Genomic DNA, 12,658 nt, shown 5'->3' with positions numbered 1-12,658 from the left:
ACTTTAGAAGAGTTGGGCAATATGTAGTCAAGTTGGAAAATATGCATGTACTGTGACCAGGCAATGTCACTCATAGGTCTATGGTAAGAGAAACCATGCATGTGTACATCAGGATACTAAGACAAAATATATAGGAACATTCGTTGAAATAGAATCAACCCAAATGTCAATCAATAGTGGACAAGAAAATAAACTGTTATATTCATACAATGAAATGTTCTACAGCTATAAGTCAATAAAAATAGCTACAGGAACAGCATGAGTAGATCTTAAAGACATGGTGTTGAGCAAAGAAGCTAAGACTCATAAGAATACCTACAATTTCTTTCTTATAAAGTTAAAAAAATATGTAGAATAATAAAATTATTGAGTAAAGCATAAAAATGATTGCTGGAAAAGTCAGGATAGTCATTTCTAGGTGGGAAGGAGAATTGTGATTTGGGAGGGACACATGGCTACAGAGGTGTGCACTGCTCTATTCCTTGGAAATATGTGTTTGCTTTATAATTATTCATTAAATATAGACTTGTATCTTATAGGCTTTTCTGTATATATGCTATATTTCACAATAAGAATGTTAAAGAAATTAAATGAAAACTCTGATATTTGAAATGAGAGAGGTGAGGCACATTGGGTTAATTTTTCTGTTTTTATAGGCAGGTATTGTTGCACTGTTTGTATGATTCAGACCCTCCCACTCTGCTGGAAACAAGCAGGTATGCCTTCCTCTCTTTATGGATTCTGTGTATTCACTCCCAAGGGAATTTAGGACAATAGAATTAATTCTTCATTCTTGAGTTTCCTTTACTGCTTTTGGAATACAAGATATTTAGCTCACATTTATCACGTAGGTTGTTGCTCACTTGCCTTTCCCAGTCAGAAGTGGCCAGTGTCTGGGTTGAAAGAATCCAGGAATATCCAGCTGTTTATGACACCATTTGCTTCATTATGTCAAGTTCAACAAATGGTAAGTCACCAAGTAATCTAAGAAAAAAAATTCTGTTTATATTTAATTGTTAGGAAATCATGTGACTATTTCTAGAGGTCACTTTTAAAAAAAAAAGGGTAAGTGTAAGGTGATAAAGTATTTTAGTTCAAAATATATTTCTTCTTAAGCTCCCAGGATAGTGATAAATCCCCCATTTAAAAATGAAAGAAGACAAGCAAATTTAAACAAAGGAAGCAAATAAGTTGCCCTCAGAATAAGGAGTGCTTTGGCAAGATTTGGCTTTCTTAGGATAGCTATAGGAATTTTTATTAACCCTTTGCTTTTAAACTTTTGTTCTCATTTCTGTGTCTGTTTTATACTGTACAGTTGATCTGCTGGTGAAAGTGGGGGAAGTTGTGGACAAGCTTTTTGATTTGGATGAGAAGCTGATGTTGGAATGGATAAAAAATGGGGCTGTTCAGCCTCTGGACCAATCCCAGGAAGATTCTAAAGAGCAGCCAGTGTTTAAAATTGTGCCCTGTGTACTTGAAGCTGCCAAACAAGTACGGTAGGTAAGCTCTTTTGTGCAAAATGTTCTGGGAAAATCCAATCTCTAGAAATATCCTTAGACAGAGTCAGTTTTAGTTTCCTTTCAACAGGATGAATAGCACACAGTCAGTGTCTGTCAGGTTTGGTTCATTACTAATACTGTGTTGACAGTATATTTGGTCTGTGCAAAAATCATAATTGTTACAAAGTACCTGTCTAACTATTACTTAGTTATAGGCTGTTGTTCAGTATTAATTATGGTTACTGTCTTAAAATCTCCCTCAATTTTGTGTAATTTAAATCAAATAGGAATTATTTTCTTGTGCTTTTTTTTTTACATTGAAACTTTTAATGACATCTTCAGACATCATTTGTTTTCTTGCTTCTTGTATATATATGCCAGTCTTGAATATGTGACTGGCTCTTGGGCTCTGGTATCTTGCCAAGAGTGATCACTAGGTCTGGTGGTCACTGAAGCTGTTTATTGCTAGTCATAGAAAATTAATTTATGAACTGGTCTGTTTAATGTCAGTTGTACATTCTTAGTGCTTAACCACCCACTTTAAAGCCTATTAATTTTCTGTCCTCTATCCAAGTGAGGATTAAATTTACCATCTTTCCCCCAAACCTGCTTGTTTAGTATTCTCAGTCTAAGTAAATGATGCAATCATTATCCCATTTGGATAATGTGGAAGAGATGTGGAAGCCATTACTGACTTTTCCCATCCTACTCTTCACATGGCAAGTCAACCACCAATACTTGTTCCTGACTTTTTTTTGCAGAATCATCTGTGCCATCATCAGACCACTGTCTCTCAGCTAGCCAACTGTAGCATTTTCTGACCTGAGTTCTCTACCTCTAAGCCTAGACTGTACAGCCATCTTTCCAAAGCACACAGTCATCATCTCACTACCATGCTTCAAACTCTTCAATCACCTGCCTAAGGATGAGGTCCACAGAGTTTTTAAAAACATGGCTTATAAGGAAGGCCCTTTGCAGCTCCTGTCCATCTTTATTCCTTGTATTCTGTGTTTCAGCTGTATGAAATTTCTTTCATTTCTTCAGCTAAACCAAGCTCTCTTGCTCCTAAGCCTTTGCATATTATGTCTCCTCCATCTCAAACATTTCCTTGCCCTTCCATGTTTTTGCATAAACATCATTTCTCTCAAGTTATCTTTATGAATTTCCAAACTAAATGAAGTCTACTTGATGTGTGTGGTCTTCTAACCTCTTGGACTTCCTCTAGTGTTACATTAATATCACTTTGTTGTAATTACCCCTTTAATTATCTTGTTTCCTTTAGACATGGAGGTAGGAGCAATGTCTTATACATTGTTTTCCCAGTCCCTAACATAGTTGTGCCTGAAAACAGTTGATACTTATACTTAAATATTTGCTGAACCATCTTTTTAATTGTTTGCTCTCTTTTCACTTAATTGTTTGGTTAAAGAACCAAGATTGTGAGTTTCTAGGAATCCTAACTAATCACAAACATTATACTCATGTGGTTTTAGTAATGTAGGCTAGGGAGCTGGGATAATCCTGTGATATTTTAAGAACATCATAATCGATGATGCTTGGTACAGTGGACCTTTCATTTGTTCTATAAAAGTTTCAGTTGCTTTTTGTCGTTATTATTCAAGTAATCAAGAATGATGAAGTATCACCTAGCAGGTTTCTGTATTGTTGCTTTCGTGAAACAGAACCAAAAAGAATATTAACTTCTTGTCCTATGTGTATTGATTGTATTACATACTATTTGTATTTTGACTTATTCCTCCATTAGGATGTAAGCACTGGTGAGCGCTGAGACTTTGTCCTGTTCTGTTTTATCCTGAGCACGTAGGGCAGTGACTAGTACAGGATTATAAATGCTTATTGAATGAATGGGTAGATTGCAGTCCCATAGACAGTAAAGTTGTTGACACCGTGCTTTTGCTTTTTGTATTTAGCTCTGAAAATCCAGAAGGGCTCGATGTTTACATGCATATCTTACAGCTGCTTACCACTGTGGATGATGGAATTCAGGCAATTGGTAAGATGTTTTATGGGGAAGTACTATAATTACTCTTAATTGTTTTCTGTTCTTAAAGTGCCACTTTGTTTATTATCTTTATTAAGTACAGTGTCCTAATACTGGAAAAGACACTTGGAATTTACTTTTTGACTTGGCCTGCCATGAATTCTGCCAGTCTGATGATCCACCCATTGTAATTCAAGAACAGAAAACAGTGCTAGCTTCTGTTTTTTCAGTGTTGTCTTCCATCTATGCTTCACAGGCTGAACAGGAGTATATAAAGATAGAAAAAGGCAAGTATCATTTTAGTTCACTAAATTAAATCCTGGTCTATCAGATTGTAAAGCCCAGACTTGTGTTTGTTGTTCATTTGGTTCCTTCCCCAACCCCTGTTTTAGTGTATTTATTCCCGATTACAAAAATATTAAATGGTCAATATAAAATTTTGTTATATATATATATATATATTTGTAAAATTTATAATAGGATACATAGTGTTTATGATCCTACCGTGGAGAGATAATTAATATACTTACATGCATATATATCTTTTAAGTCCTGCTTTTTAGGCAACTTTTTTCATTTACTAATATAAAATGAATATTTTCCTATGTAAACAAATGGTCTTTCAGAGAATGATTTTTACAGTTACTATCTATGATCCATCTGTAATTTGTTCTGGGGTTACATGTGAGGTATAGTATCAGCTTTTTCCAGATGGCCACCCCCTTGTCTCATCTTAACATCATTTAGTGAGTAAGGCAGTTTATCAAGACTTACTTGAAATTTCATCATTACTGTGTTCTAAATTTCTGTATGCATTTTAGTCAGCTTCATTGCTTTGTTCATGTATCAGTAGCCACAGTGTTTTAGTTATTAAAGCTTTATGTTTTAATACCTAGTAGGGCTAGGTATTCTGATTTTTCATTCTAATTTTTCAGAATATTTTTGACTACAGTTGGCCCTTGAACAATGTGGGGGTTAGCAGCACTGACACCCACCACACCACATACCCCCAGTGCAGTTGAAAATGTGCATACTACTTTTGTTTCCCCCAAAATTTAACTACTAATAGCCTACTGTGGATGACCCTTACCAGTAACATAAACAGTTAATTAATACATATTTTGTATGCTATATATACTACATTCTTTTTTTTTTTATACTACATTCTTAAAAGTAAGCTAGAGGAAAGAAAATGTTAAGAAAACTGAAAGAAGGAGAATAGACATTTATGGTACCGTATTGTATTGATACTGTACGTTTACATTGCTTACAAGATGAATCATCTGTCAGTACCTGCATCAGTATTGTCTCACATGAAACAAAACACTGTACATATTACATGTATTATTAACCGTAGACATCAAAAATGAAAAGGTAATGTTAAAAAGAAATTCATATGTATTTACAGGTATAATAATTTATGTATTGATAATGAAGAAGCAGCAGACTGATTACTTAATGGAAGCCTAGTGTAATTAATAAAACTGCTTCACTATAGCCCAGCTATACAATAATGAATGAATCATTATAAAATTTTTAAGGTGTATAGTATTAGAGTCATATTCATAATGCAGAATTGGGAACATTGTTACATTTTTAAGAAACCACTTACCTGTGATGATAGGTAGCTAATACATAGATTCTTTAGTTATGAGAAGCATACTGTATGGTAAAGTAATTCTCTGAAAGAAAGTTATAAAACACTAAGAAAACTAACACGTCACTAATTTTGTGCTAAATACCACTCATCTTATGCCTCTATAAGGTTAGGCTATCCACTTCCATGAAGTCTTATACATGCGTTTTACTTGATGAATACTTAGGGATGACACAGAAATGTCTCATACAATTCTTATGTACAGTTAGCAGATTCTTCACATGAAGATGCTCACATACCTGCATGCAGATAAATTATATTAACTGTATGATGTGATGATTATTTACTGCCCATTAGGTGGGAGTGGATCATCATAAAAGTCTTCATCCTCTCATTTTCATGTTGCATGGGCTGAGGAGGAGGAGGAAGAGGAGGGGATAGACTTGCGTCTTAGCTGTAGCAGAGGCAGAAGAGGTGGAGCAGGTAGAGGAGGCGGCAGGAGGGCTGGGGACACTTGGTGTAACTACAAAAATACATCTTGATTTCTGTCTGACTTTTTGGCTTTTTCATTTTTCTAACAATGTTTCTATACAGCACCAATTCTTCAACCATCTGCTTTAATTTCAGTGCCCATATCATATTAAGGTCTATGTTATAAAAGAAGTCAAAAGCAGCCTTGAATAATTGGAACTCTTCTGCCAGATTATCTAGTGTCAGTTTGTTTTCTGGCACCACTTCTGCATTTCCATCTTCTGGCCCTGGTTTGGAAGCAGTCATCTCCATCAGGTCATCTTCTGCTAATTCCTCTTGTGCAGAAGGTGTCTGTTAGCTCTTGACTTTCTCTAAGATCCATATCTTGAAACCCTCCACCTCCCACCGTTTTTGCCAGTCTTTCATGATTCCCTTGATTGGCTCTGTCATAAATCCTATGAGGTCCTGCCCATCCTCTGGACACAGTTTTCTTCAGCAGGGATTTGTTGTTTTAGGCTTGGTGGATTTCACAGCTTTTTCTATAACGAAGGCATCTTCAGTGGTGTAATTCTTCCAGATGTTCATGTTCTCTCCATCAGAGAGCTCTTCCATAGTTGACAGTCCTTTCCATAGAGCATCCTGTGTAATGAGGCTTACTCTGCCTGTGCCGCAGTCCATAGATACTGTTCCTGCCGCCTTTGCATGAAGTCAGCTGAGGCATTTCCCTGATACTCAGGTTTTAGTCCCTTAGTGTGGGCCTCAGTTTTTTTTTTTAAGGTATGATTGATATACACTCTTATGAAGGTTTCACCTGAAAAAACAATGTTGTTACTACATTTACCCATATTATCAAGTCCCAACCCATACCCTAATGCAGTCACTGTCCATCAGTGCAGCAAGTTGCCAGAGATCCACTATGTCCCTTCTCTGTGATACACTGTTTTCCCCGTGATCACCCACACCATGTGTACTAAACATAATACCCTCAGTCCCCTTTTCCCGCCCTCCCACACTCCTCCCCTTTGGTAACCACTAATTCATTCTTGGAGTCTGTGAGTCCGCTGCCATTTTGTTCCTTCAGTTTTGCTTCATTGTTATATACTCCATAAATGAGGGAAATCATTTGGCATTTCTCTTTCTCTGTCTGGCTTATTTCACTAAGCAGGATGTCCTCCAGCTCCATCCATGTTGTTGCAAATGGTAGGATTTGTTTCTTTCTTATAGCTGAATAGTATGCCATTGTATATGTGTACCAATCTTCTTTATCCATTCATCTACAGATGGACACGTAGGTTGCTTCCAAATCTTGGCTATTGTAAAAAGTGCTGCAATAAACATAGGGGTGCATATGTTTTTTTGAATCTGAGAAGTTGTATTCTATGGGTATATTCCAAGGAGTAGGATTCCGGGGTCAAATGGTATTTCTCTTTTTAGTTTTTTGAGGAACCTCTGTTGCTTTCCACAATGGTTAAACTAGCTTACATTCCCACCAGCAGTGTAGGAGGGTTCCCCTTTCTCCGCATCCTCACCAGCATTTGTTGTTCTTAGTCTTTTCGATGCTGGCCATCCTTACTGGTGTGAGGTGATAACTCATTGTGGTTTTAATTTGCATTTCTCTGATGATTAGTGATGTGGAGTACCTTCTCATGTGTCTGTTGGCTATCCGACTTTCTTCACTGGAGAAATGTCTCTTCATATCCTCTGCCCATTTGTTAATCAGCTTATTTGCTTTTTGGGTGTTGAGGTGTGTAAGTTCTTTATATATTTTGGATGTTAACCCCTTGTTGGATATGCCATTTACAAATGTATTCTCCTGTACTGTAAGATGCCTTTTTTTTTTGTTAATGATGTCCTTTGCCGTACAAAAACTTTTTAGTTTGATGTAGTCCCATGAGTTCATTTTTGCTTTTGTTTCCCTTTCTTGAGGAGATGGGTTCAGGAAGAAGTTGCTCATGCTTATATTCAGGAGATGTTTGCCTATGTTGTCTTCTAAGAGTTTTATGGTTTCATGACTTACACCCAAGTCTTTAGTCCATTTCGAGTTTACTTTTGTGTATGGGATTAAACAATAATCCAGTTTCATTCTCTTGCATGTAGCTGTCCAGTTTTGCCAACATCAGCTATTGAACAGGCTGTCATTTCCCCATTGTATGTCCATGGCTCCTTTATTATATATTAATTGACCATATATGGTTGGGTTTATATCAGGGCTCTCTAGTCTGTTCCATTGGTCTATGGGTCTGTTCCTGTGCCAGAACCAAATTGTCTTGATTACTGTGGCTTTGTAGTAGAGCTTGAAGTTGGGGAGCGTATTTCCCCCTGCTTTATTCTTCCTTCTCAGGATTGCTTTGGCTATTTGAGGTCTTTTGTGGATCCATATCAATTTTAGGATAATTTTCTCTAGTTTGTTGAAGAATGCTGTTGGTATTTTGATAGGAATTTCATTGAATCTGTAGATTGCTTTAGGCAGGATGGTCATTTTCACAATATTAATTCTTCCTATCCATGAGCACGGGATGTGTTTCCACTTATTGGTATCTTCTTTAATTTCTCTTATGAGTGTCTTGTAGCTTTTTCACTGTGTAGGTCTTTCACTTCCTTGGTTAGGTTTATTCCTACGTGTTTTATTCTTTATGAGGCAATTGTGAATGGAATTGTTTTCCTGATTTCTCTCTCTGCTAGTTTGTTAGTGTATAGGAATGCCACAGATTTCTGTGTATTAATTTTGTATCCTGCAACTTTGCTGAATTCCAATATTAGATCTAGTAGTTTTGGAGTGGACTCTTTAGGCTTTTTATGTACAATATCATGTCATCTGCAAACAGGGACAGTTTGACTTCTTCCTTGCTAATCTGGATACCTTTTATTTCTTTGTGTTGTCTGATTGCCATGCCTAGGACCTCCAGTACTATGTTGAATAGAAGTGGGGAGAGTGGGCATCCTTGTCTTATTCCTGATCTTAAAGGAAAAGCTTTCAGCTTCTTGCTGTCAGATATAATGTTGGCTGTGGGTTTGTCATATATGTTCTTTATTATGTTGAGGTACTTGCCCTCTGTACCCATTTTGTTGTGAGTTTTTATCATGAATGGATGTTGAATTTTGTCAAATGCTTTTTCAGCATTGATGGAGATGATCATGTGGGTTTTGTCCTTCTTTTTGTTGATGTGGTGGATGATGTTGATGGATTTTCGAATGTTGTACCATCCTTGCATCCCTGGAATAAATCCTACTTGATCATGATGGATGATCTTTTTGATGTATTTTTGAATTTGGTTTGCTAATATTTTTGTTGAGTATTTTTGCATCTACGTTCATCATGGATATTGGTCTGTAATTTTCTTTTTTTGTGGTGTCTTTGCCTGGTTTTGGTATTAGAGTGATGCTAGCCTCAGAGAATGAGTTTGGAAGTATTCCCTCTTCTAGTCTTGGAAAACTTTAAGGGGGATGGGTATTAGGGCTTCACTAAATGTTTGGTAAAATTCTGCGGTGAAGCCATCTCGTACAGGCATTTTGTTCTTAGGTAGGTTTTTGATTACAAGTTCAATTTCGTTGCTGGTAATTGGTCTGTTCAGATTTTCTGTTTCTTTCTGGGTCAGCCTTGGAAGGTCGTATTTTTCTAGAAAGTTCATTTCTTCTAGGTTATCCAGTTTGTTAGCATATAATTTTTCATCATATTCTCTAATAATTATTTGTATGTCTATGGTGTCCATAGTGATTTTTCCTTTCTCATTTTTGATTCTGTTTATGTGTGTAGACTCTCTTTTTTTCTTGATAGTCTGGCTAGGGGTTTGTCTATTTTGTTTATTTTCTCAAAGAACCAGCTCTTGCTTTCATTGATTTTTCTATTGTTTTATCTTCTCAATTTTATTTATTTCTGATCTAATCTTTATTATGTCCCTCTGTCTACTGACTTTGGGCCTCATTTGTTCTTCTTTTTCTAGTTTCATTAATTGTGAGTTTAGACTGCTTATATGGGATTGTTGTTCTTTCTTGAGGTAGGCCTGTACTGCGATATACTTTCCTCTTAGCACAGCCTTGGCTGCGTCCCACAGATTTTGCGGTGTTGAATTATTGTTGTCATTTGTCTCCATATATTGCTTTTTTTTTTGGTCATTGATCCATTGGTTATTTAGGAGCATGTTGTGAAGCCTCCATGTGTTTGGGATTTTTCATTTCCTTTGCGTAATTTATTTCTAGTTTCAGACCTTTGTGATCTGAGTAACTGGTTGGTAAAATTTCAATCTTTTTGAATTTACTGAGGATCTTTTTGTGGCCTTGTATATGATCTAGTCTTGAAAATTTTCCATGTGTACTTGAGAAGAATGTGTATTCTGTTGCTTTTGGGTGTAGAGTTCTGTATATGTCTGTTACGTCTATCTGTTCTAGTGTGTTCTTCAGTGCCTCTATCTCCTTGCGTATTTTCTGTCTGGTTGATCTGTCCTTCAGAGTGAGTGGAGTGTTGAAGTCTCCCAAAATGAATGCATTGCATTCTATTTCCTCTTTTAATTATTAGTATTTGTTTCACATATGTGGGTGCTCCTGTGTTGGGAGCATAGATATTTATAATGGTCATATCCTCTTGTTGTACCGATCCCTTTATCATTGTGTAATGTCCTTCCTTATCTATTATTACTTTCTGTGTTTTGAAGTCTATTTTGTCTGATACAAGTACTCCAACTCCTGCTTTTTTCTCTCTGTTAGTTGCATGAATTATCTTTTTCCATCCCTTCACTTTTAATCTGTGTATGTCTTTGGGTTTAAAGTGAGTCTCTTGTAGGCAGCATATAGATGGGTCTTGTTTTTTTATCCATTCAGTGACTCTGTGTCTTTTGATTGGTGCATTCAGTCCATTTACATTTAGGGTGATTATCAATAGGTATGTATTTATTGCCATTGCAGGCTTTAGATTTGTGGTTACCAAAGGTTCAAGGTTAATTTCCTTACTATCTAAGAGTCTAACTTAACTCACTTAATATGCTGTTATAAACACAATCTAGAGGTTCTTTTCTTTTTCTCCTCCTTTTCCTTCCTCCTCCATTCTTTATATATTAGGTATCATATTCTGTACTCTTTGTCTATCCCTTGATTGTCTTTGGGGATAGTTAATTTAATTTTGCACTTGCTTAGTAATTAGCTGTTCTATTTTCTTTACTGTGGTTTTATTTCCTCTGGTGACAGCTATTAAACTTTAGGAACACTTCCATCTTTAGCAGTCCCTCCAAAATAGACTGTAGAGATGGTTTGTGGGAGGTAAATTCTCTCAGCTTTTGCTTCTCTGGAAATTGTTTAATCCCTCCTTCAAATTTAAATGATAATCTTTCTGGATAAAATAATCTTGGTTCCAGGCCCTTCTGCTTCATTGCATTAAATATATCATGCCACTCCCTTCTGGCCTGTAAGGTTTCTGCTGAGAAGTCTGATGTTAGCCTGATGGGCTTTCCTTTGTATGTGATCTTATTTCTCTCTCTGGCTGTTTTTAATAGTCTGTCCTTACCCTTGGTTTTTACCAATTTTATTACTATATGTTTTCGTGTTGTCTTGGGTCCCTTGTGTTGGGAGATCTGTGGACCTCCATGGCCTGGGAGACTGTCTCCTTCCCCAGATTGGGAAAGTTTTCAGCAACTACCTCCTCAAAGACACTTTCTATCCCTTTCTCTCTCTCTTCTTCTTCTGGTATCCCTATAATGCGAATATTGTTCCGTTTGGATTGGTCACACAGTTCTCTCAATATTCTTTCATTCTTAGAGATCCTTTTTTGTCTCTGTGCCTCAGCTTCTTTATATTCCTCTTCTCTAGTTTCTGTTTGATTTATCGTCCTCTCCACCGTATCCAACCTGCTTTTAATACCCTCCATCGTACTCTTCAACTATTGGATCTCTGACCTGAATTCATTCCTGAGTTTTTGGATATCTTTCCATACCTCCATTAGCATGTTGATCATTTTTATTTTGAACTCCCTTTCAAGAAGAGTTATAAGGTCCATGTCATTTAAATCTTTCTCTGGAGTTAGATTTTTACTCTTGACCAGGTTCCTTTGGTGTTTCAAATTTGTATATGGCGCCCTCTAGTGTCCAAAAGCTCTACTCTGGAGCTGCTCATCCCTGAAGCAATGTTGGGGGTCGCAGGGTGCAGTATTGGTGCCTGGGGGGAGGAAAGAGCTGTTTCCTGCTTCCCGGCTGCTATGCCTGTCTCCACTGCTGGAACCAGTGGGCCGAGCACACAGGTATAAGCTTTTGTCCCAGAGCAGCTGGATATGGATCCCTGTTTTCCACAAGCGACTGGAATCTCAGTCTCTCCAGGAGTTCTGTCTGTATTAGCTTTTCAATTCCATAATCACACAAGTATCATGAAAGCATCATGAAATGTAGATCTGTGCTCCCAGAGCAAATCTCCGAAGCCAGGTATTCAGCAGTCCCAGGCCTTTCACTCCCTCCCTGTTCCGTTTCTTTTACTCCCACCCTTGAGCTGGGGTGAGGGAAGGGCTTTGGTCCCTCCAGGCCACAGCCTTGGTACGTTATCCTGTTCTGTGAGGTCTGCTCTTTTCTCCAGATGTATGCAGTCTGGCACCATCCTCTTTCCTGTTGCTCTTTCAGGATTAGTTGCACCAATTATATTTTCCAATTGTATACAGTTTTAGGAGGAAGCCTCTGTCTCTCCTCTCACACCGCCATCTTTTGGCCTCAGTTTTGATGACAGCAATTTCAGAAGGTAGAAGAAAATTACAAGTGATAACATTGTACCAGGACATACCAGATTTCTAGGAATTTCACACAATTTCTGGAACATTTATGTACCTAAACAAACATAAAGAAGGCATAAAGAAGGCATAGTTTTTTTTTTTATTTGGCAGTGCTTCCCATGTAACTTAACATATCCATATTTCACTTAAGAAATCCTTTGGAATATTCATTTTTTCCAGGTCAGAAAGACTTCATTTAGAATTTCATTTTGGGAAATTTGTCAGAAATAGTCAAAAAAAAAAAAAAAGGTTTTAAAGTACATGTCTAAATAGAATTATAGGTCATTATGAACCTTAATATTTAATTATCTATTAGCAAAACTTAAGTATTTTTTAAATTTATTTTTTAT

The 12,658-nt window shown here is 36.8% G+C and overlaps 1 protein-coding gene across 1 annotated transcript in view; it reads left to right on the top strand.

Moving 5' to 3' along the window:
- SAAL1 (serum amyloid A like 1) overlaps window positions 1–12,658 on the top strand; it is a 65,663-nt gene that overhangs the window by 30,482 nt on the left and 22,523 nt on the right. Inside the window, exons 5-9 of the mRNA XM_073216298.1 lie at window positions 657–716; window positions 852–967; window positions 1,316–1,496; window positions 3,431–3,513; window positions 3,600–3,788. Coding sequence (XP_073072399.1) covers window positions 657–716; window positions 852–967; window positions 1,316–1,496; window positions 3,431–3,513; window positions 3,600–3,788 — 629 coding nt within the window. The remainder of the gene's footprint in view (window positions 1–656; window positions 717–851; window positions 968–1,315; window positions 1,497–3,430; window positions 3,514–3,599; window positions 3,789–12,658) is intronic.

The sequence above is a fragment of the Manis javanica genome, chromosome 11 (genome assembly GCF_040802235.1).
Source record: "Manis javanica isolate MJ-LG chromosome 11, MJ_LKY, whole genome shotgun sequence".
Classification (NCBI taxonomy): domain Eukaryota; kingdom Metazoa; phylum Chordata; class Mammalia; order Pholidota; family Manidae; genus Manis; species Manis javanica.
Note: the sequence above shows the minus strand (reverse complement) of the source record. Positions and strands in the feature narration are given on the sequence as shown.